At 41.4% G+C, this 25,955-nt stretch overlaps 1 protein-coding gene across 3 annotated transcripts in view; it reads right to left on the bottom strand.

Moving 5' to 3' along the window:
* The window catches only part of LOC119559457 (ecdysone receptor), a 91,422-nt gene that overhangs the window by 28,392 nt on the left and 37,075 nt on the right, over window positions 1-25,955 (bottom strand). The window contains exons 1-2 of one of the 3 annotated variants that reach the window (XM_037872560.1): window positions 20,264-21,079; window positions 10,163-11,109 (exon numbers count right to left, since the gene is read on the bottom strand). The exons of 1 other annotated variant lie outside the window; for it this stretch is intronic. In XM_037872560.1, coding sequence (XP_037728488.1) covers window positions 10,163-10,829 — 667 coding nt within the window. In that variant the 5' untranslated portion in view covers window positions 10,830-11,109; window positions 20,264-21,079. Of the gene's footprint in view, window positions 1-10,162; window positions 11,110-20,263; window positions 21,080-25,955 lie in introns of those variants that run through there. One more of the 3 variants, XM_037872563.1, reaches the window with a different exon arrangement.

Raw genomic sequence — 25,955 nt, 5'->3', positions numbered from 1 at the left:
AAACCAATTTTTCCATGCTGCGTGCGATTGAGTTGTCTCTAGTCAACTTAATCACCTTTTTGGCGTTACGATGGAGTGAAAGATGACGCCTCAACGCAAAAATCGTCGGCGCTTGCCCTCTCGCTCGCACGCTCTCCCACCGACCCGCTTCCTCCCACGCATTGCGTCGGCCGAAGCGTCACAAATGCGAGCGCTCCCAATTTGGGTTATTATTTGTGTGTGCCCCACTTTCCGAGATAGAGATATAACCGTGCGGGAGTACATGTTGCCCGACCGGCGGTGCGAGCTCCGTTCTACAACCCATAAGTAACCGACCGGCCTTCCCGACCTATTTCTTGGGTTGCACAGTATGAATTGCCCTCGAATTCGGTGTGCCTACCGCATTTTTGCTTCATTTGTAATTGACAGATTCGTCAGCGGCTCCCGACTAATAAATGTCCAGGCTTGCATTAAAAATGTTGGATATCTAAATCAGAATTCTGAGTAAAGCAAAACAAAGGCACTTTTTGAAATTTGTACACTCAGTACAAACAGTCTTAATTTAAGAACGATTTCATGCTAACCATTTTAAGACCGTTCGTACTTATAATATTAATACAATTTTGACATATCTCGTTTATTTCATTTTCAGTTTCAATACTTTTATACCCGTTACTCGTAGAGTAAAAGGGTATACTAGATTCGTCGGAAAGTATGTAACAGGCAGAAGGAAGCGTTTCCGACCCCATAAACTTCAAACAAGGAAGAACGCTATAGTCGAGTACCTCGACTATCAGATACCCGTTACTCAGCTAAATGGACCTAAGGGAAATGGAGACATGCAAGCAGCAAAGCGAGATTGAAATGCGCCACCTATCGGCGGTAGACAGATTTAAGCGATATGGGCGTTGGAGTGGGCGTGGCAAATTTTTTTTTGGGTCAATCGATAGGTATTGACGAGACCAATACAGTTCAGTTCAAATTTTGTATCTAGCATGAAAATTGTGGGCGCCACAGGCTAGGGCGGTTTGTGGGCGTTAGAGTGGGCGTGGCATATCTGCGTTACAAACTTGCGCTGCGCACAAGGCTACGGATTCTAAATATGAGATCCCAGTTCTCTATCCTTGATAGTTTCCGAGATATCCACGTTCATATTTACGATTTTTTGAAGTTTGTGGGCGGTTTGTGGGCGTAAAAGTGGGCGTGGCAAACTTTTTTTTTATCAATCGATAGGTATTGATGAGAACAATACATTTCAGCTAAAATTGTTATTCTATCATCAAAACTGTAGGAGCCACAGTTTTGGGCGGTTTGTGGGCGTTAGAGTGGGCGTGGCACTCTACTGAAATAAACTTGCGCTCCGTAAGAAGCTCAGGAATCTGCACGCCAAATCTCAATAGCCTAGCTCTCATAGTTTCCGAGATCTCAGCGTTCATCCGGACAGACAAACGGACAGACGGTCAGACGGACAGACGGACAGACGGACATGACTAGATCGACTCGGCTAGTGATCCTGATCAAGAATATATATACTTTATGGGGTCGGAAACGCTTCCTTCTGCCTGTTACATACTTTCCGACGAATCTAGTATACCCTTTTACTCTACGAGTAACGGGTATAAAAATCGTAAATATGAACGCGGATATCTCGGAAAATATCAAAGATAGAGAAACGGGATTTCAGATTTAGATTCCGTAGGCTTGAGCGCAGCGCAAGTTTGTTACGCGAATATGCCACGCCCACTCTAACGCCCACAAACCGCCCAAATCTGTGGCGCCCACAATTTTCATGCTAGATAAAAAATTTTAACTGAAATGTATTGGTCTCGTCAATACCTATCGATTGATTTAACTCTAACGCCCACAACGCTTAAATCTGTCTACCGCCGGTAGGTGGCGCATTTGCTGCTTGCATATCTCCCTTTTCCTTTGGTCCCTTTAGCTGAGTAACGGGTATCTGATAGTCGAGGTACTCGACTATAGCGTTCTTCCTTGTTTTTCTTACTAGCGTATAAATAAAACCCGATTTAAATTTACAATATGTGTATGTATGTATATTGTTTTAAGAACTATTCGTCCTTAATCATGCCTGCAACTTTCCTACGTTATTAATAAATCGAACTTGTTTTTAGATCTAAGAATTATTTATATTTGAATGTAGACCGAAAGGTTCTAAAAACGAACTGAAGTTGAGTATTCTCTGACTTAAAAATTTATAGTTGAAAGCTGTATTATGCTCTCAAGATTGGGATTTTCCATGCTTGACTAAGTTTTGACACTGAAAATACTTGATTCAAGCACGAAATACTTGATTTTTTCTCTAAGTGTACTATTTACACCGAGAAAATTGCGACTGTCTGAATAGAGTCTTTGTATTCTCAATTTGAGGATGCACTGTTTGATCATATACAAGCATTGAGTATAAACTGAGCTAATTTTAAATGTAAGTAAGCTTATTCTCATAGTGAGTTTGCCATAACTCACAGGAATCTTCGAAAATGCTGGCCTATGGAGTAACTGTCTCTGGACATTTTCGGTCCCTTGTTCTATATCCATACAGTAACCAAATATGTATAATTTCTGTTTTTCTATTATTATACCCTTGCAGAGGGTAGTGAATGCAGTGAAAAAGACGTTTCAGACCCCATAAAGTATATACTTATAACCTTAACCCGCATTGCTAGACGAGTCGATCTAGCCATGTCCGTCTGTCCGTATGAACTAGAGTGTTGGGACTTGGCATGCAGGTTCTTCAACAAACGACTATAACACTTAAACCCGTCTAGCGCCCACATGAACATTTTATAAACATTTAAATGAGAGTTTGTTCTTATTATCAATACCTATCAACATGCCAAAAAATTATTGAAATCGGACCAGTCGTTAAAAAGTCATAACCAAATAATATAGAAGAACTGGAGTGGCGCTATAGGCTAGATGTGTTAGTGAAAAAGGCTGAGTTGCTTTAAGCATATATCCATCCCTGTCGCACGCTATTAGCTGAGTAGCTTATAGTCGAGGCCATCAACTATAGCGATTTCTCTCGTTAGAAAACATTTCGTGCTTACTTTTGAACATCTTAACTTATTCTAACTATTAGTCAAAAAGCAACTTCATTTGAGTGGTTTATGTTCTTATATTATGAACTTTTTGACTAAACTAGATTTTAAGAGCCAATTCAACATAATTCAAGCACATTGAGACCATTTTGAAGTTAAAAAGATGTCGTTCTATTTTTAGAACATTTTTAACTTAGATGGGAAGTCAGAATTCTCTCTGTGTAGTAACATGGCTTTGGAGCGTGGGCGCCTCATGCTGAGTAAAATTTCATAGCTAATGGTCGTTGTAGTGGTCGAGCTAGGTGACCTACTTTCCGGCACGCACCGCCCCTGGCCACCCCCACATTTCCCCACTATATTGGTCTTACTCACTGACGCTCGGCGGGCGTAATCAGAAAAGCTTTGATAAGGTTCCTGCTTGTGGTTTTCCTCTTAGCTTACACATACCTGTAAATAGAGAATGAAAATGATATAGTTATTGTATATGCTGTCTTGAGCTGGTTGTAATCGTTTCAGATACTATTACACTCAGATTTTCATTCATTTAATACTATAATAACTTGATACCTAAATCACATCATTCACCGACTTAAAAAGAGTTAATTTCCCTGGCTTTTATTTTCAGCTGTCAAACCTTGCATGACAACTTTTAGACAATATGGAGGTTCCAGGGTTAAGATCACAAAACACCCCCATTTAGATGTTTATGAGACCCTATTGAGTGTCGAAATATCTCTAATACGAAAGTCAATCAACCTGACCCTGATACAGGACACTTTGACACTTGGCAAATGTTTTTTTATGAAAAAGCTTTTGTGTCACAAAAAAGCATTCTGCCGCAAGGAAAACAAGAAAGGAAGTTAACTTCGGCAAGCCGAAGTTTGTATAAATTTAGTTCGAAAATTTTAAAAATACAAAAAATAATATTATAATAATATAAGATAATATGTCAAAAAACACCGAGGCTATAATTTGTTTCATATTATTTTCCCACCAATTTTCCGATCGTTCCTATGGCAGCTATATGATAAAGTCGTCCGATTTTGATAAAATTAAATTCGAAATTTAAAACTAATTAAAAAATGTAATTTAAAAGCTTAGAAGGTTATATTTTAAAACATTCGTCTAGTGATTCTGATCAAGAATATATAAACTTTATGAGGATGTAAAAATGTGGGCGTGGCTCAGAGTGAAAGCGCGTCGTTCTTGGTGCACGGGCATGGTTCAAATTTATTTATTTAAAATTATTTATTTAATTTGTATTTATTTGTGTAAAATCAGAAAGCTTTTTAAGTACAACTTTGGTTATACAATTGACAAGGAGATGTTAGGTATTATTCTTAAAAATGTACAGCATCGGGGCGTACATGAACCGGGGACCTGTCGCATCGGAGACATAGACATTACCAGTTGGTCCATCGAACAACGTTTCCCGCGGGTGGTAAGTTCAAGTGGAATAATAACCGATACTTAAGTAAGATATTGCGACTATCGCATATGCGATAAGCACAGTTCAAAGCTCGAACCATTGGAAAAAGCCACTATCGGTATTTAAGCAACTACGGTTTTTGTCAAAATGACACTATTTAGGTTCAAATAAGATCATGATCCCAAAAATTTGAACCTAGGTATAGCGTCATTTTCACTCACACTTCTTAGGCACTTGGCACTTGGCACTCAAAGATTTTTTTTGGGTGTAGAAATGATATCTTCACCGAGTTACCCCCAAAACGTGCGGATCGCAGAAACCTATTTTCAATTTGCAGTTCAATTGACACAGAAGCTGCAATTGAGATTTCTCCCGAAACTGACTACACGATCCCAAGAGCAATTGCACTCTCCTCCAAATGCTGCCCGCCAGCTGATTTCAAGTTCACATCGACAGCCGGACAGCAAACAATGGGAAATTTATGCAAACATGTCTATGCTATTGGGGGAGTAGGGGAAAAGGTGCCAGCAATCAGCGGCGCATAAATCAAAAATGTTGTTTTGCCTCTCTCTGTGGCCATTTCTTTCTGCCGCTATGCAGCTGAACATGAAAATTAAAAAAAAGAGGGGCAAAGAAAAAGTGGAAAATCATGGCTCAGGGGCGAGCAACAACAACTTTCACCCGGCCAAAGAGAGCGAGATGGGGAAGAAAGAAAGTGAGACAAGTTTATGCTTTTATAGAAGCTTGAAGTGAAGAAGAAAGTTAAGAAGCAGAATTCCCATTTGAGTCAGTGTCTGTATGGGTTTGTGTTGGTATTGGTGCGTGGCTGAAACTCGATTGGGGAGTAGAAGAAAGTTGCTGTGGCCGCTCAAGAATGCTGCACAAATTGGTCGGCGGCCAGAAAGAGACGACGACTGACTAGGTCGGCATACGAACCTCTGGCTGCGGGAAAAGTACACAGATACACACGCACCCGCATATGTATCTATTACACCACTTTTGCCCCATGGCGATCTTTCCCTACGCCTCTTTCTTTTAGCTATTGCTTAATGCCAAGTATTCTTGGAATATTGGGTTATTCTTTATTCGGGTCTTTGTTTGTTATTTCCATTAGTTGTCAGCGCCCTCTCTCTTTCTCTCTTTTCAATCTTTCTTTCTCTGCGGCTAATCAAGAATATAAGCACACACTCGCATTCGCTCAGGCGTGTGAGTATTTTTTATACACAAATATTTCACAATTTGTTTTCGCTTTTATTTTGGACAACATTTGTGCATACACACTACTGACATAGTTTGGTCTTTTCTCTAATAATTATTTATAATATTTTTAGGCGCACAGTGGGGCAAGCGTTATGACAAGGCAACCATTTTTTACATATTGACACTAATTGTTCCATGGCTCTACGTGTATATCGCACTTAAGCTCAATTTCGTTATTTTTCAACTTTTTAAATTTTAAATTAAAGTTTGGTATGGTATTTGGATATTGGACCGATATTCCGTGATATTGTTTACTATCCTGAACACGGTTTTTGAAATATAGGGAATAATAATTGGAGCCTATTTTAAAACATTCAAAATAAATGAGCTTTAAGTCTCGTATTTGAAGAAATTGAAAATAAGAAATTCATAAATTTCCCATCTGTCTCGCTCTTCGTGAACGTTTAAGCTGTTAACAGCTTCAATCGAATTTTAAAATGTAATACATATTTTAGTATGTACATATTTGTGAAACACTTCTAGTGGCGATGTCTTGCTCTTAGTCACAGCTGCATGCCGGTTGTGTCATTAACCTATAATAACGTGTTCGCCTAGAGAGGTAGTGCAAACGAGAGGTAGGGAGATAACTAATAATTCTATTTCGTTTGACTGCACTGCAATAACCACGAGAAGCAGCACACAAATGAAAATCGCATAATGTCAAGTTGAGATTATTCACATATTTGTGATATATGAATCACTTTGAATAGTATAGCAAGCAAAAACAAGCTGCACATATATAAATTAAAATTAACTGTTGGCATATAGAAAGATGTTGAGCCGAGTACCTATTATATATTTAACAAATTTTAACTTTTGTGACTTGTGGGTGTTTCGTGAAATCTACCGAGCCTTGGATATCAAAGTGCCAAGGCTTTTTGGATATAGAGTTGTTGATTATGCTAAGAGATCAGGTCGATCAGGTGCCTGCTTACACGGGATGTTTTCAAGAGGTAACTCAAGGGAATTTCTTGCTAGAATAAAAACAAACAGGGCTTAAAGTCAAAGTCAAGCGGCTGTCAGAGAAACGTATCAATGCCAGTCGACATTCTCGCACTGCAACAACAAACAAGCCAAAAAGCCAGCACCTGGGGAACCAATGTATCTGACTTTGGGAGGGGGTTGTGGGTGGGTGGGTGTCTGTGCGGAGAGCGAAAGCAATTGCAACTGAAGGAGAGCTTTTAGGAGAGCGGGAGAGAGTGGCCGCGAGAGAGATCCCCTCACTCGTGTGGGCTCGGGTTCTTGGCGCTCCGGTTCGCTGCCACACGAAGTGCTTCGTGCTCGCCTGATCGCGATTGTCGATTGTCGATTGCTGACAGCAGCAGCGAGACAACAACACTGCGAAATGGCGGCACAAAATCATTGACCTCAATTTTTTCGTCATGCGAACAGACACACACTCTTACGTCTGTGCACATGTATGTACACGAGCGCTGGCGGGTAAATGCATCGGTGTGAGCGAGTGCAAGTAAAAATAAATACTGAACAAAATGTAAATAAGAAAAACTTGTCAACTGGCGTTATCGTTCGCCAGTACTGGTATTTTATTTAAATTGTTTGCCATTGTATAACTGCTATTCAACATTATCTGCAAGGGCCGTCCTTGAGCATCGGGATTCCTTGAGCTAATTTTGTCACAGAAAAGTGCGAGTGTCGAGCGACCCATGAAAGTTGGACAAAAGAAATGCAAATAGCCTAGCCCGAGTGGAAGAGAAATGAAACTAAATGAGATGGGCTTAGGCGAGCAGCAGTTGTGCAAAGACACGCACACGAGTTGCTGCTGCTCTGAAATAACACCTCTATTCCAGGGGGTAAGGTCGTGTACTTGAGCTTTTGCTGCGTGAAGCACGTTCGGGAGAGCGGGACCGCAGGCTGTGCGAGAGAAAGGGGAGATCCGACCATCAATGTCCTTGTGGCTCTTTCGGCCTCTGCTCATGTCTGGCCCAGTTTTAGTTGCAGTTCAGTTTTGACCCAGTTTGAAAATTTGGGTGACTCTAGCTCTAAGCAACAAAAAGGAAAACAAGAAGGGAAGCTAGGAGAGAACGATTATCGACTATCAGATACCCTTTACCCAGCTAGGAGGAGGGCGATGTGCACGCAGCAAAGCGACTGTTCTTATAGGCGCCATCTATCGTCGATTCCTTTATTTGCTTACGACTTTTTAATAAGTGATCCGATTATATTAATTTAAACAACATGTGGAAGGAATCGATAATCAGAACAAACCCCTTTTTACACTTTTACAAAATATTTGAAAATGTGGGCGCTAGTGAGGTTTTAGCGATATAGGTGTTTGAGTGGGCTTGGCACACTGCTAGAAAAAGGTACTACTTTCTAGTTTTTATTTCCGAGATATAAGCGTTCATACGGACGGACAGACAGTCGGACATACGAGTAACGCGTATAAAAATAATCAAAGAGTATCAAGATTTTTGTTTTTTTTTTAATTGAATCTATCATTTCAGATATAAGATCGCATTATATTAACATCAGAGTTGCGACACAAATCTTCTTTAAAATAAGGATCATGTGTAACTCAAACGATAAAAAACGCCACTTTAAAATATTTTCTATTTTCACAGTTGGGATCTGGGACAGTCTCTTATCTTGTTTGCATAGTAATTCTCTCGAAGAACAATGTTTTTCAAAGCAAATGCGAACGAATAGCATTGCAGGAATGCAAATTAAAGAATTGTATCAGATATGGAGAGCTAGGTACCCCAAAGAAAAGCCTTTCGCACTTATAGTCGAATTTTTATAACTCAAGTATTCCTAATTTGAAATACCTTTAGTTTCCAGCAAAGAGAAAGAGTACAGATAAAATGAATTTGGAACCATAATATTATTCAATTTTTCTCATCTCCCCTTCGAATGCAATTTTCACACGCTAACAAGAGGGCCTGCTGCATCTCGGACTGCCACTATGAAAACAGCAGCATGTACTAATATCGTATCCCAGACCATCCTTGACCTGGTATGCAGGCCCTGGCCAGCACAGAGACAAACTCAAAGCCATGACCCAGACGACAACGAAGACGCAATCGATTGCAGATACTGGCCTTGAACTCCCGCCCACGTCCCCATTCAATTTGGGTCAAATGCAAATGGTGTCCTTCTGCCAATGCCTTTGCTTTTGCCTCTGCCTCTGCTTCTGCTCCTGACCTGACCTCGTTTCCCCATTTGGCACGAGGTCAGTGCCACAACCACGAGCAACGGCGAGCACGAACCGCCCGAGGTGACTTCACCATGCCCTGCTCAACAATTGCAGTTGCAGCGCAAACAGGAAGCGAAGTCGAGCAGCCGAGGAACGCGGCAAGGAAAGAAGCAGCATTCCCTTAGTACCCCCTTCTCCGACTGCTCCCTGCGGGGAGGCCCTAAATATAGAACGACTTGAGGTAGGTTTGAGCTCGACAACGAGCGTTGCATCAGCACAAGCAGCAGCGAAAGGCCACCAAACCGCCCTTATGGGTTCACATGGCCCGGTGCAGCGTCCACATGAAAGGCACTCTTCCATGACGCAGCTGATAGTGCCCAGCAACAATGCTGGCTGCCTGTGTGCGTGTTGATTGCACTCCCCAGTAAGATCCACAAGAACCGAGAAAATGCCATAAGAAGTGCTTCATAAAAGGCGCTCGTGAAATAAAATACAATTAGCAAGCCATGCACCCCAGATACACAACCTGGACGTTATACACCAAATGAGATAATTACGGAAATATTTAACACAAACCTGTGCAATTTAACGGAAGGTCAAGATAAAGGTATATGCAGATATCTCAATATTTTCATGACGTTTATACGAAATTTTCTGTTAGACATCTCCATTTCGTTCATTCCTATGGGATGTTTTAGAAATTTCACTAACACGCCAAGTAAGGTAAAACCTAGGTGTTTGATTATAACCTTTTAATGAAAGGTCCGATTTAAATAATTTTTTGCATATAAAGGGTATGGATAAAAAGAAAAATATCACTTAAATTATTACAAAAATATTAAAAATGGGTGTTTGTGGGCATGTCACCTTGCCGAAATAAACTTGCGCGGCGCTGGAAGCACAATAATCTGCATGCTTAATCCCAACATTCTAACTCATATATTTTCATACGGACAGACGGACATGGATAGTTCGACTCTTCTGGTGATCCTGATCAAGAATTTGTATACTTTATGTGGTCGGAAACGCTTCATTCTACCTGTTACATACTTTCCGACGAACCTAGTATACCCTTTTACTCTACCAGTAACGGGAATACAAATTTGACCCTTTATCTAAAATTCAACTAAAAACAAAATAAAGTTACACGCTATATTCAAAGGATGGCAGAGGTATAACGTTTAGTAGTAACGTGTATCATACATTTTATTTAAAGTTAGTTTAAAAGTGGTTTTTGTTTAACTGAACTGTGAAGCGTTCTCTGTGACCTACAGGTCTTACCTGATGAAATGGAATTCGCCGATTCGCTTCGCGGCGTGTGCTGCATCCCCAGGCCTCCCACTCCGCCCACTCCGACTCCTCCGCCGCCTCCCGCAACTCCGATGAGGCCATTGGAGTTGCCATTCGTGTGGTGGAGCAGGCCCATGCCGATACCGCCCCCGCCTCCCAGGTTCTGCTGCAGGAGGAGCGGAGTGGTGGGCGTCGAGGGGGTTGTGGAGTTGATGAGGCCATGGCCATTCTGCATCTGCTGCTGCTGCTGCATTCCGTTGAGCCCCCCATTGAGCATCCCGTGGCCATTGGTCAACGCACCGAGATTGGTGGCACCCGGCACATAGTGGCCATTGGTGGAGCTTCCATTCCCGTTCCCATTAATTGGGATGATGGTCGTCTGGGCCGGTAGGGTGCTGGAGCAGCCCTGCATGGCCAGCGTGATGACGCTTTGCTGCTGCTGCTGATTCAGGTCGTTGCCGCTGGAGCTGCCGTACGGACCGGTCTCGTTGCCGCAGAGCCAGAGCTCCTGGTCGCAGTAGTCGTGTGAGTCCAGCGACGAGGGCGACATGTTTACCCCCGAGGGCAGGACGAGCCCGTTCGAGGAGGAAGTGACCTCGGAGGAGGACTCCTCCGGGAGGCGCATGAAGCCGCCGTTGTTTGACCAGCGCCGCTTCATCCTCTGGTAGCCGATGGTCGCCGTTTTGGGGCCGTTTCTCAGATCACTACGCGTCGGCTGGGGACAAGGAGCTTGTCCCTGGCAGTTTGTCGGTATGTGGAGAATGGCTTCCTCCTCCTAAGATCCTCTGTTGCTCGGCAGTGTGGTCCGAGAGTCTGCTTACTTCTGGCGGTGTTTTCTGGATGTTTGTGGCTGATCTAGTATTTTTTGCGCACTTGCTTGCGTTCAAAATACATTTTCGAACCAATTCCTGCTCATTTAGTACTCGGAATAGTCAGTGCTGCAATAAAGAGCGGGTACAACCCATAAAGATGAGTCGAAAGTGTCCCAGGTAAACCCGTTCTCCGCTTGATTCGAGAGGTTCCTTCAACATTTTGTGGTCACACTGAAAACGAGACGGTTCAACGCACCTGGGCGGGGGCAAGCTCATGAAATTTTCATTTAATTTAATTGCAAATTTTCACTCTACCTTGAACACGGCGCTGAACTAAAGCAAAGCGCCAAGAGAAGTGAGCTTACCCAGCCGAAAGGAATACCTAATTCTTGAATAGATCAACCCCAGGTCGGCCCGACACATGTTGCGTATCTTGCGCGGAAATCTCCAGCTCGTTTAGCGCGAACTCTTCTGCAGAGATTGCAAACATTTGATTGGACATCTCCAACAAAATTTATTGTCATATGTATATGAGTCGGTCCGAAAGCAGAATAAATATCTTTACTTTACTTAACAATGAATTTGTTTTTGTTTTCACTCGAGTTGCGATTTATGGACCCTGCGAATCTTGGACACGTATTTGTCGCCAAAATGAACGATCTATTTGTACCTTGTTCTCAAATTTCTACAGAATTTAGCTCTGTTCTATGTTTTTTGTGCCAAGCATATCTATTATTTCAAACAGAGGTTGTTTTTACTTCCTAACTAATCAATTTTATTTCCCTTTTTGCGAACATTTCTTATGTGCGTAACTTTTTATACCCGTTACTCGTAGAGTAAAAGGGTATACTAGATTCGTCGGAAAGTATGTAACAGGCAGAAGGAAGCGTTTCCGACCCCATAAAGTACATATATTCTTGATCAGGATCACTAGCCGAGTCGATCTAGCCATGTCCGTCTGTCCGTCTGTCCGTCTGTCCGTCTGTCCGTCTGTCTGTCCGGATGAACGCTGAGATCTTGGAAACTATAAGAGCTAGGCTATTGAGATTTGGCGAGCCGATTCCTGAGCTTCTTACGCAGCGCAAGTTTGTTTCAGTAGAGTGCCACGCCCACTCTAACGCCCACAAACCGCCCAAAACTGTGGCTTCTACAGTTTTGATGCTAGAGTAAAAATTTAAACTGAAATGTATTGTTCTCATCAATACCTATCGATTGGCCCAAAAAAAAGTTTGCCACGCCCACTTTAACGCCCACAAACCGCCCACAAACTTCAAAAAATCGTAAATATGAACGCGGATATCTCGGAAACTATCAAAGATAGAGTATTGGGATTTCAGATTTAGATTCCGTAGCCTTGTACGCAGCGCAAGTTTGTTATGCGAATATGCCACGCCCACTCTAACGCCCACAAGCCGCCCAAGCCTGTGGCGCCCACAATTTGTATGCTAGTTTAAAAATTTTAACTGAAATGTATTGGTCTCGTCAATGCCTATCGATTGATCCAAAAAAAAATTTGCCACGCCTACCCTAACGCCCACAATGCTTAAATCTGTCTTCCGCCGGTAGGTGGCGCATTTAAATCTCGCTTTGCTGCTTGCATATCTCCATTTCCCTTTGGTCCCTTTAGCTGAGTAACGGGTATCTGATAGTCGAGGTACTCGACTATAGCGTTCTTCCTTGTTTTGTTTGAGCACTTGTCACAGTAATCTAAATGTCTTGACAATCGTTTCTGTTCCATCCCCTATGTCCAATGCGTGTTTGTAGCTTAAAAAATGTGGGCAACTCAGACAGAAGCAGTTGGGCCAGGAAGTGAGCGGATCTAGACAGTTTTAGAAATTGTCTGCCTAACATGCGCTTCCTAAACAGTTTACTAGCCAAGGTAAAATTCGATTTTCAATCTTTTCCTATTTATTTCTTAAATGCAGGTTTTAGTGTTGTACTAAGAATATAACAAGTTCTTATATCCACATACAGATTGTCATCAAAATATTTAAATTACTAAAAGCATAATAGGATTTCCGATTCAATCCAACACATTTAAGTAAAGTCCATTGTTTAGTTGGCTTTCTATTTATCATTGAGCAATCTTGTCATTACCGTCTTAACATAATCGTCTCATTTTAAGATCGGGTAATTGCTGACACTTAATTAGGGAAAGAGTATTGATAAGCGAGGCAATTGACATAAATATTAAACGCAGCCGGCATAAACTACGTTGAAAATTGTTAAGCGATTAGTCATGGTCAGGTCAGTGGGAGATGTGGATTATTAAAAATCTTGAAGAGACAATTTTTGCACTTCGATTTGTTTTGCAATGCAGGCCGATCATGACTCATTCTACGACTTAAAGGTGAATCATTATTTTGCGTACCGAATATCGACGGTTTCAAGCCAAGTCTCTCCTTTCTTTTATGGGCCACCTTCCATTAAGAGACCGGGCGAGCAATAACGAGAGGGAAAGACTCAAGTGATAATAAAGCAAAAGTCTGTAACTTTTCGCCTCTTTGTGCTATAAAGCACCAAAAACAGGTTTCTTGCCATCACGAAAGCTTAGCGCAAAATCGAAAAGAATCACGATCAGGCGCAAGAAGAAGAATAATCGCTAAGAAACAGCCAGAAGAAAAGGGAAGACTAGTCTAAGCTTGCTTGGGGGAGGGAATGGGAGGTGGGGTCGTGAGATTTTGGCCCGCATTAAGGAAAAAACCTGTCGCCCTCGCTGCCAACTTTGCTGCCGGCTGAATTCGTCGGGCAGCAACGCAAAAACAATACAAACAGGTTGTTCTTTGGCGTTTTTGCTTTGTTGTCTACAAAAATATTTCTGAAAACATCAGAAAAGGCAGCCAGCGGAGCGCGTATTTATCGCACACAATATATGTACCTTATATACGGGCTGTATGTGAGCGAGATGCGCTGCGGAACATACACACAAGTGTAAGCGACATTTATGGCATTTTTGCTGTCTTACTGGTCGCTGCCAATGTTCTCTGTTGCGCTCCCTTTCTGTTTTGCTCAGTTTACACTTTCTGCGGTTTTCCCTGTCTTCTGTTCTGCTCCCGGGGCTCAGGTTGGAGTACAAAAGCCGTGAAAAAGTCGAAAAGCCAAACGCGCCAACTCGGATGACTACCTTTCGCCAGCTCCCTTTCCGTCTATTCGTTTGTTCTTAAGTAGCAGTTCGGGAGGAAGTAAAAACAACCCGGAAAATTCTTCTGCCGGCTGAAAAATTTGTCACGCCTCGAGTGATGGAAAACCACATGGGGAGACGGGTGATCGCCATCGAGGTAGCGTACACCAATTTTTAGAATCGTAGAACCCATAATGGGAATTCCAACAGTCAACAGGTCGGCAGTTGTAAAGCCCACTTCCCTTCACGTTCAAGTAGGTCCCATGAGAGTTGAGCCACAAAATCGAGGTCTGACATTATCTGGATAGGATCTGCGCCCAATTAACTCAAAAGATCATCATGAAAATCCTAAATCTTTTGAATCTGATTGACATCAATGAGTATAGCAACAACATGCAAAGATTCAAGGGATACATCCTATCGAATTGTTAGGCACACAAAAGTACATGCTGTGAACTTATTTGGATGCTTGAGTTAAAGCACTCATTCGATGATATTGCCTAGAGGACTATAAAGTCGCAAATAAATTAAAAAAGGGACGGCATCTAGTACTCTCTTCGAATTCTATTGATTGAAGACTTAACCCAGTTGACCCCAAAAACCTGACTGACCCCCGATTATAATACGGATATCCTGCTGGAACGTTTCCACTGCCAAAGTATGTCAATGACTGGCACGCGACATCCGATTGCCACGTCCTTCTCCTAGCCACCAACTGCCCCAAAACAGCGTTCTCGAATGCAGTAAACTTTATTAACAGTGCGACAACGCCAACAATTGTTGTACACGCCACTGAAACCGATGGGTGGTGGGCATTTGTGCCAGTGGCCATTCCTCCCACTCGTGTAGAGTGAAAACAATTAAATATCCGCTGCCGCCTTGTCCAGTAGGTACAATAGGCCCACAAACACAAATCCCCATCACACATCGCTTCGACTACGAGTACTTCTGTGAGCGGATCCTTTTAATTTCCTGCTGTTATTTTCCTGCAGAGCCAGCGCCGCGTGATTTCCATTTTCTGACAATTCAGAAGGAAAAAGGGGGGAACTATGCGGACATGTGTGACACATTCCCACAAACTCTCCCGAGAAAGAAAAGAGAACCAAATTATAAAGAGGCCCAGAGCAACTAACCACTAACTATCTTCAATACTTTAACTTATGTTTTGTGAAAAAATAGGGAAACTTTCACAGGGAACCAAAACGAGATCTAAGAAAAATGTATGGTTTTTTCTTTTGGTACTCGCACAGTTTATTTCCACATTTTGCAAAACTAATGCAAAACTTTAAGAAAACACCGGGAAAAATCGGAGCTAACAATTTAGACTGATGAGTATATCCATATCGCAATCAAATTGCTGAAAACTTAACGGAAGATTCTGTCCGAATCTCCAACTACCTTTTTCCCACTACCAACCACAAACAAATTTAAACCAAAACAGGTCAACCTTTGCTTTCCGCGAAATCAGTTGGCTGTATGTTTGTACGACTGACTTTATTTTGTCGGTGGTTTTCCCTTTTGGTTTGCTGAATCGGTTAAACAAGTATGCCATTCAATTGACACATATCCAATATTTGGCTTAAGACCAAAACAAAAAAGCTCGCTTCAGTCGGTGCAAGCGAATCAGCGACTCTAAAAAATATTTACTGGATGTAGTTACTTCCTACAACATTAAAACTTTCATTGCAGCATTAGCTATTTTCCATAATTCGGCAATAACATGGAACCCAAGTTCTCAATAAAAGCCTCTTCAACTTTTCTCTTAAGTATACATTCAGCTGTTCTGATTCCCAGTCAGATCTGTTCCACATGCCGGGCCTCCCAGAGTCCTTAGAACAATTAAGATGTTCTATTCAATTCCACAGGCCAAGTCTTTGCACCCAAAATCAATTAGCAATAAAGTCGAAAAGCGATAAAAACTTTTTAATACAATGCACGAAAAAGATTTATAGCATTTGGCAATGGCTCGTTTTCGGCTCTTTTCAACCGAAAATATGTTCTAGGGCATGCGTTTCAATTAATGGCCTATCAAATTAATAAATAAAAGCCTGCAAACACTAATTCAGAGCCGTGGGTACTTTATGAACACATAACAGCTAAACAGCCTTGAAGCGTCAGCAAACTATCAACAAATATAAAATAAATATTAGCAGGCAAGAGGAAAAACCCCAGGCGACGCGTCACAGTTGGTTCCAAGTTTAGGACAACTGTTTGAGGTTGATTGGCCCGGCTTAAAAAATACGCTTCTATCATTTCCTTTTCCGGTTAAGCGGCATCTCTCTCTTACCACTCTGCGCCGTCTACGATTTGCATTTATAATCGATAATAACATTTGCATATGTGGATCTGACTGATTGCCTGACCTTTTCGGCAGCGAAGATGCCACATTGGAGCCAATACCGAATGACAAGGCAGTGTGACAAACAAATCGAAGAATACTAACGGTTCGATTGTGCGAATTTAATCAAACACATTTTTAAAAAAATACACGAAACACTAAAAAAGCGAGATTTTTTGTCATTTTCTACCATTAGTCACATGTTTTATAAGTTATATGAAAAATGTCAGTGCCAAGGTTATTAGCATAAAAGTCTGCCGAAGCACTGAGCAACGTTTTTCTAGTCTTAAACTTGTTTATATATGTGTTACAACTATATTTTTGCGTTGCTCGGCTAATCAACTAAAACAATGCAATTTTAGCATCTACCAAGAAAATTGTGATAAGTTTAAAAAAATCTGCGTCACCGACAATTGTCTGCGAAAGTGTTGCCATCTTGACCACTTTGCTAGCCTGTGAAAGTCTACAAGCGCGGTGGGGAGAGAAATCAACTCGTTCCAAGCTGAAATACTATGTATATATACATATGTACATATGCATGTAGGCAGGCTACATGCTAATTTCACATACAGGCATTTGGTCCCAGAACCCGAGCGGACATGGAAGTCATCCAGAAAAAGTCCGACAAGATAAGATACTCAATGCAATTACAATGAGAGCACATAAAAGGCACCTGTTTGCCATTCCATTTCCCGACCGAAAACTGTCATCCAGGGTTGGGAAAATGGTGGTGGTGCACTGTATCATGACCCACTGGTCGGGACCCTTCGATACGGCCGCCCCAGCCGACGTTACATCGAACCTTGCTGAATGGGAGTTTTTATGTAGTTGCATGTTTCACTTTGGAAAAAGTTATGACGTGCCGTGAGAAGTGTGATTGGGGTTGTATGACGATTTTTAGTGCTTACTAATAAATAAGATGGTCAAATTATCCAGGGCCATTTAAGTTTGTGTGTTTTCAGTCCCAGCAAAGCTATGCTGGGATTATCAGAAAGGTAAATACTTTACTAAAAAGTATTTGAGTTATAAAACTAATTCTCTAACATGGCAATATGTGGCGGGTACTCCAGTGTTTGTTCTTATCCAGCTACTTGTGTTACTCTAAAAAGTTACCGAAACGACCTAAGGAACTTCCGAGTGTCATATAATGATATAAACTCGCCCATTAAGCCCAGAACCTCGAACAGAGACTGCAGCGAGGACCCAGTCTGAAAACATTGCGATCTTGAAATGCTCAACGTGGTAGTCGGCATGGCTCGCAAAACACTAACTCCCATGTTAAGGCATACATGTGTCTATATATTTGCATAAAATCGCATTAAAATTTGCCATTTTGCCAACTTTAATGTACCATAAAACACAAACAACAGCGGCGATGACGATGACGACGTCGACGCCAAAGGAAACAAGTAACTTTTTGTGTTGTTTGCTTAGTGTCCAGAAAGTGTAGCAAAGGAGAAATAGCGAATAATTTAATGTGAAAAAAGCGGTGGAGAAAGGGACGTGAAAAAGAAGAACAAAAAATAAGAACAAAATAATAAGAAGTGGAAACTTTAACCACTCCCGCCCAGGAAACGAAGGCCAACGGCGGGGGGGCTGGGCGAATTAATTGTGGGAGAGTCTGACTAATGTTGGGGACCTTATTTCAGAGCTGATGCCACGATGTTACCTAATGCCCCATTAAGCGCCTAAAATTATTAAAACCCAAACACACCTGAGACATCAGAGGTCTTACTTATTTTAGACCTTAATTGCGTTGAGAATACTAAAGTGAATTCAAAACTATCTTAATAATCACAAAATATGTTTATAAAATAATATGCTTTCAAAAGTATTTCTGAATGGTAACATTGTTAAAACTAAAAGGAAATATCGTAAATTATTATTAATTTGTAAGAACTCCAACTTTCTAAAGAGAAAATCATTGAACTAGAAAATTATAATAAAAGACCGGAGTTTATACAGTTTTATACCCTGCCAGAGGGTATTATAATTTTAGTCAGAGGTCCGACTGTCCGATCGCCCGCTTCTACGCAAAGTAGTCTCTTAGTTTTCAAACTATCGTGCTAAAACTATCCCCAAGAGTTTTTATTCTGTTGCATGCGGATTTTTATTGTTCCCATAGAAGGAATCGGATATATAATGAAAAAAAGTAACACTTCGTTGTTTTGATCATATTTTCTCCAACTCTGGAGTGTGGCATTGCTTAATATTTCAGTGTTACAAATTAATTTTTTAAATTAATCGGACGAATGTATTAGAAGGCTGCCATAATTTCGGATAAACAAAAGGAAAAGAGCAGAGAAAAATACACAAGAACTTTGCTTTTTCACAATCAACTTACTCGTAGAGTAAAAGGGTATACTAAATTTGTCGGAAAGTATGTAACAGGTAGAAGGAAGCGTTTCCGACCCTATTAAGTATATATATTCTTGCTTAGAATCACTAGTCGAGTCGATCTAGCCATGTCCGTCTGTCCGTCCGTCCGTATGAACGCTGGAATCTCGGAAACTATTAGAGCCAGAATGTTGGGACTTAAAAGGTAGATTCTTGGGCCTCCTGCGCAGCATTTAGCCACGCCCACTCCCACTCCCACACCCACAATCGTCCATAACGCTAAAACCCGACTAGCGCTCACATTTTTTACATTTTGTAAAAATTTAAATAAGATTTTGTTCAAATTTTCAATACCCATCCACATGCCAAAAATTATTCAGATCAGACCATTCATAAAAAAGTTATAACCAAACAATAATTAATAGTTATCAAGATCAATAGAGTCCGAGAGGGATGGAGATGTAATCATACAGAAAATCGGCTGCTTACGAAATTTCACACCTAGGTTTCACGTTATGTGGCGTGTTAGTAATCAGCCGCTAGGAATGAACGATAGGTGGCGCTTTTTTGTTTGCTAGGTAACGGGTATCTGAAAGTCGAGGCCGTCGACCATGGCGCTTACTCTTGTTTTTTTAAGAAGCTAAAATATACCGTAAAACAACTAAATGAAGGATAAGAAAAAACATGAAAATAAAAGCGAATTAGTAAATATTAAGACATTTCTATATTCGACTCCCTAGAAATAGGTAAGCCAATCGCTTTTTAATTTTGTATATAAATTAAGCTTTTTTTAATTTTACCCTTCTGTAGTTACTTATGATATTAATTTCTCAAACTCTATCAAATTGTTCTTGAACATACTTTCGTCACTCAACAAAACCGATTTGTTTTACACCGAATAAGTCCTCATTAATAGAATATTTGCATAAATCGACTGCCAGAGCTAAATCAAAGCCCACTTGAATATTGACCTAAGAGTGTATTTATGGATATCCATGCCAATTACGCAGTCAAGTGCTTGCCTAGACCCATATAAATTCCTCTATAAAAATGGAATTACAGTGCCCCAAAAAAATTCGTATTTATTTATGTTTACGCAGGCGAAATTATAATTTTCAGCGCTCACTCTTTAATTGGCCGTCCGTCACTTGTCATGACAATAATTAATGTGTTACCAATCGGACGGCCATCCCCGAACATGTGTACATTTATTTTTATTAAATGTACCCTTCTATGCTTATGCTCTGTATATCTTGGTAATGTAGTTTTCATTTCGACTGCAAATTGATTTGGATCACCTCGTGTGAGAGGTGGCAAGTTAGCCAAAACAAACACATTAGGGGCGAAAAAATTCAAAGATGTTTTTTTTTCGGAATAGCGAACTTGTTGCCCAATTCCCATCTATCCCTAGCAGTTGACCACAAAATGTTGTTATGGAAAACGAGTCAGTTGGTTCTATTGGATTTCAGGGGCCCAGAACTCACCATATGCATCAATATAGTGCGCTAGTTCTGCTACTAATCCACAAGTATCCATGGGGTCACTGTGTTCTTGAATGGAAGATATTCCTGTTGGCAAAGCACTATTCGGAATTTCGGTAAATATCTTTTCACTATATTTGTACAAAAGGGATTCTTAGCACAAATCCCTTACTCTCACTCGCGCACTATATTTGAGATAATATTGGGATGCGGATAATGTCTACGACACTCCACAGACGACGACTAGACTAATGTCTAAGTGTCTGTGCGCCGCTTTGTTGATGTTTGGTTTCGAGTTCTGTTTTTTGTTTGTTCCTGCTTTCACCGTTGAATTGCTTCGGGAATCTCTCCTATTTACATTTCGGTCCCGTCGAATTCCTTTATCCGCGTTTTGCACTATGCAGCCGCCATATAATATCTATATAAATATGAATACATGCTCTTGATTTGCGTTATTTAAAGAACTATTTCCTCCCCTTTCTTCACTACATACATATGTATTTTTCTACTTTCTGAGGTTCAGATACAATGCATTTGCACTTTATTTTATATCTGCCGATGAATTGCACTTGTTTTTTTGTTGTTTTTGAGGAAGGCTGGTATTATTTGGGACTTTTCTAATCATTTTTCATAAATAGAGGGGTGTAGGCAATTTGAACAATGAATTTATTTGGTTGCAACATTTTGGGTTTTTTTTTTAAACGTTCGGTGTTTTGGGGAAACCGTATTGGTAGGTATTGTGTTTCGAGTTGTGTTCCCTATTTTGTATTTAGGCGATCGCGTTTGGGCGTCGAGCTTGCGAGAAAGCAACCGTTAACAACAAAGTCCAAAAAAATACTAAATCAATGAGCGAGACGAACAGAATGTTAAACGTAATCTCTCCCAGTGGCAAGCCACCTCCAAATCGTCGGCGTCGCTCAGTCGCGAACGAACTCACCACACACTCTCACTCGCATCGCACGCATACCAGCGCGCGGAGAGAGGGCCAGCCGCGAAAGAGCGAGAGTCAAAAGCGTAATCGGCGATAAAGTTGAATGTGAAGCGAGGGCAGCACTCACTCACAAAGGCACGGCACTCTGAGCGAGCGGCTTGAATGAAAAATGCCGATGCAATCCCAAGATACTCTTTGTTCTCTCTCCATGGCTCTCTCTCTGTGTACGCGAGTATTTATATCTGTGAGTTGTGTGCCAGCGTGTATGCGTGAGCAGCCCACATTGCTCGAGTATGTGAGTGCCATCATCGCTTTCCTTTCGCCCTGCCTTTATTTTCGGTTTCCTACACTTATTTACTGTGTTTTCTTTCGTTGATTTTTGTTCGTCACTACTTTCGGGTGCACAAGTGCAAATTCACACGTACATTCGAAATGTACTCGCACAGTGGGACAAAAGGGTCTTAATGTGAGTTTGAAAAAATGCCAACCGGAAAACATTCTGGATGCATTATCACAACAGAATACCAACGATCTCAGTTTCTTAACCAAATTAGTGATTTAATTGTATGCATTTATGGTTGTATTATTATGAAACTAACTGAAGAATAACTCTAGTCGAAAATCACTCATTATTATCTGAGTTCCAAGCCGATTGTTTGGGTCAAATTTTTGGGGCACCAAGTGTAATTTTCAAGAGAGTTTCAGCTTACTAACGTGCTATTTCGTAAGCAAGTCAGTTTTGGTTATTTCGTGTTAAGAAATACTTGCATACATACTTTTAGAGAAGTGTTATGTGCATTAAACATACACAAATTTAATATATGAATACATAATCTTGAACTTGATCAATTGTTGATATTTACAGATCTAAAAAGAACAAAAAAGAATATGTAAATGGGCAGGCGACCAAATATACAGTCTCGCATCAGAAGAATGAGTAATAGACCCACATTGAGTCAGAAAGCCTTTCAGAGTCCTCCGAAGGCCTTATCGAATTGGACACCTTCCGATTCGGTGCACGGGGAAGCCAACTGAAGTCGGGTATAATATAGAAACTGCTGGACGTAATTGATGGAAACGAAAAAAGATCACCAGGGCAAACCGAACGGAGATCAATCTACCGCAAACCATGCATAAGGCACAAAAGTATCTATGAGTACGTACACACGCAATACCCCCGTCTGTTGGGCGATGTACATATACTCGTAAATTGCACATTTCGAATACATTGTGGTTAAAAAGTAAGCGCCAAGCGAACCGAGATACTCAGATACAGATACGTACACATTGCTGCAAATAATTGTTTACCCCTTCCCTCCCCACCTCCCCACCTCCCCACCTGCCCTCTGCCCCCGCCGTCCCATCGGTACGTGTTATTGTACATATGTCCCTGTGTGCGTTGAGTTGACGATGGGCAAGTTCAAGTGTAGAATGCAATAGAGAATTGCATTGGACAGAGCGAGAGAGGAAAACCCAAAAGAGAGCTGGGAGTCTCTCTCTCGCTCTCTACGCATACGCATAGAAAAACCGGCAAAATGCTAGGGATATAGTGCAGGGGTATGGGTTGGTGGGGGTGGTGAGGGTGACGGTGGTGAGCATGTGGTGAATTTCGCCCTGTTTGGGGTTGGCTAGACACATTGAACCACAAAAGTTCAAGATGAAAACACAAAATATCAACAATGACAGCTGAGTAGTGGAAGCGACATGGTTGAAGGTGTGTGGTTCGGGAGCTACAGAAGGGGTCTCTCTTCGCTTGCCTCTCTATTTGTTTGGGTGTGGGGGCCACTAATACAAACACAGCTGCCATCTATTACTGCGTCTATGATGGCTTTTCTGCTCTTTCGCTTTACTCCCCAGATTCTCCGCCACCCCTCCTGTTCTTACCGCCACTCTCTTCCACCTCCTCCCCTCTTGCCAGTCTGCCAAACGACTCTCAGTTCAGTAGTACACTGGAGCAATTATTTAGAGTATGAGTGCAACGTGTTTCGCTATACATATACATATGTATCTGAGGATCTGAATGTGTGTGACAGGGAGTTTGTCTAGCTGCGGGGGTGATGGAAGGGGCGACCGATGTCATGTGTATGCCGTTTGTTGGGGTAGTTCGCCGGCAAATAAAAGAAATAAAAAAGAGGCAAGCTATATGTAATATAAAATTGCATGGGTCGCAAGGAACAAGCCATTGCCTTCACTGAAAGCTTAATTAAAGTTAAAGTTAACTATGGTTAATAAGATATCATTTATTTATATGGAAATAAAGTGATTAGCTATTTCTTAGGTTAAAATCGGTCGTCTAAGGGAGAGCACAACACATATTTTATGAGTTCTGCTTTAGGTTATTTTTCAACTTTGATCCAAACCAAAAAAAATACACTTAGTCACGTGTGTTCGAAAGGTACATTTTCATCAATCGTCAACAACTGTAATACAAAACAATTTTCAGAGATTATCTAAGATTCTTCCATACATCCAATTCCAATTAGTTAGCTCTAGATCGGAGCTAGTTCATTCCAATTTGTCTTATCCCTTGGGATAACACCATTTAAGCCGAAACCAACAGTTGTTGCAGCGCACAGATACATAATGTATCTGTGCACCACTCTCCAAGCCTCTGGCCTATGTGTGTGTGTATCTGTGTGCAACTGGCGAGCGAGATAGCTGGCTAGAAAAAGAAGAAACAACAAAGGAGAAAAACTTGTCTACATGCCTGTCGCACAAGCTGCAAAATTTATGCGAAGGCACACAAATCCACTGAACGAGAGACCGACAACGCAGCCGATGGTTGTTGTTGTCGGTGCCTGGTGTTTTTGATTTCTTGCCCATAGACAGGCTGCACCAATCTGCTCCACAACACTTCGCCCCCTCACCTCCAGGCTGAACTTTTAAGATGCATACACGACGACACAGAGGCACCGAGAAAAATACGTTCAGACTAAATCAAACTACAAAAAACCGGCCAGCAAGCTAGGGAACCCTTGACAAACGTTCAAAAAAATATGATTTTGATGACTAATAATGGTTATATTAACAAATTAAATATGATAGTTCTGTCAATCGTAGCTTGAAAGCATTAAAAAAAGGAAACGTTAGTAGAGGGCCTTGGCTATCAGATACTCGTTACTCAGCTAAAAAATGAGGCACCTACAAGTTCATTCCTATCGGCTGTTTACGAGATTTTACTAACACGCCACATAACGTGAAACCTAGGTGGCGCTAGTGAAATTTTGTAAGCAGCCGTTTTTCTGTGTTAATATATCACCATCCCTCTCGCACTCTATTGAGCTTGCTAATTATTAATTATTGTTTGGTTATAACTTTTTTATGAATGGATGAATAATTGTTGGCTTTGATAATATGAACAAAGTGTCATTTAAATTTTAACAAAATACGGACGGACGGACAGACGGACGGACGGACGGACGGACAGACGGACGGACAGACGGACGAACAGACGGACGGACAGACGGACGGACAGACGGACGGACAGACGGACAGACGGACGGACGGACATGGCTAGATCGACTCGGCTAGTGATCCTGATCAAGAATATATGTACTGTATGGGGGGAAACACTTTTTTCTACCTCTTATTCAGAAGAATATAGTACACCCTTTTACTCCACGAGTAACGGGTATAATAATACGTTTAGTTGACTAGCTTCGAAGCTGATGTTTTTCACCGTGCACGGACATAATAATATTTTGTTGGATTTTCTTTGCCAGTCTGGTTTGCCTTGCTTAGCTTGGCTTGGTTTGCTTCGGATCGGATCGGATCGGTTCGTTTCGCCTTTTGGTATGATTTTGACTTTGAATCGGCTGCCACAAGGAGAGGGAGGGCGGGCAATGGTAGGAGGCAAAGTCAGGTTTAATGTCGTTCAGTGGCGCGGCGACGTTTTGCAGTTGAGGTAGTCAAAGCCACGAGAAAAAGATAGGCGGCAGCTAGCAGCGAGTGGGTGAAACTGTCTGACGGCAGTTGGGCAAACGACGACATTAAAAGTGGGCTGAGTCTACTCGTGAAAAGGAACACAAGACACCGCGCGACTTTGTGCAAATAGACAAACGTTGGTGGTTGTTTTCCGATAAGCGTCTATGAATGGGTGATGGGAGTAGTTGGTGGACCGCAGGAGGGCTATAGTTGTCCGGCCGGAGCGCATGTACTGCTCTATCTTTAGGTATGTATGTATATGGAGCTACCGCAAATGGGTAGTGAGAAGGTCGTGTCCAGGCACAGTGGGCCAAATTGAGAGTAATGGTTTAGCAAACGTTGCCCACCCCCTTATTTCGCGAAAAAAATATCCTTGATAGACCGCGCTTTGGGAATTTACATAAAAAAATAACTATGCGGTCAATCATGGTACCCTGCTAATCGAATTTCAAAGTTTCGTGTTTTGTAACAAAAATAAAGTAGGCTTCTACGATTTGCTATAAAAAGACAAAGGCTCTATTTTTGTTGTTAAAATAACATTAATTCTAACAAATTCCAAAAAAAAACAGCACTTATTTTGTAAAGCGGCTACTCCGCACAGCCGCGGTGGGAAGCGGTTTCTTAAGACTTCATGAATGAAAAACAAATAACTCAAGAAATCGTTGTCTAAGGCCTACACCCAGAAAAATGATGAACAAAACTTTAGGACATGTATGACCTAAATAATTTAATATGGACTAAAAGTTCATTTTTAGGTTATGCACTGCCTGAAAATTTCAAATCTTGTACTTTTTGGCCTACTTTTTTGGTCACGAATGGCCTAATATTTTAGGTTCATAG

The sequence above is a fragment of the Drosophila subpulchrella genome, unplaced genomic scaffold (genome assembly GCF_014743375.2).
Source record: "Drosophila subpulchrella strain 33 F10 #4 breed RU33 unplaced genomic scaffold, RU_Dsub_v1.1 Primary Assembly Seq24, whole genome shotgun sequence".
Taxonomy (NCBI): Eukaryota; Metazoa; Arthropoda; class Insecta; order Diptera; family Drosophilidae; genus Drosophila; species Drosophila subpulchrella.
The sequence above is the reverse complement of the archived record's forward strand: the minus strand, read 5'-3'. Positions and strand labels throughout refer to the sequence as shown.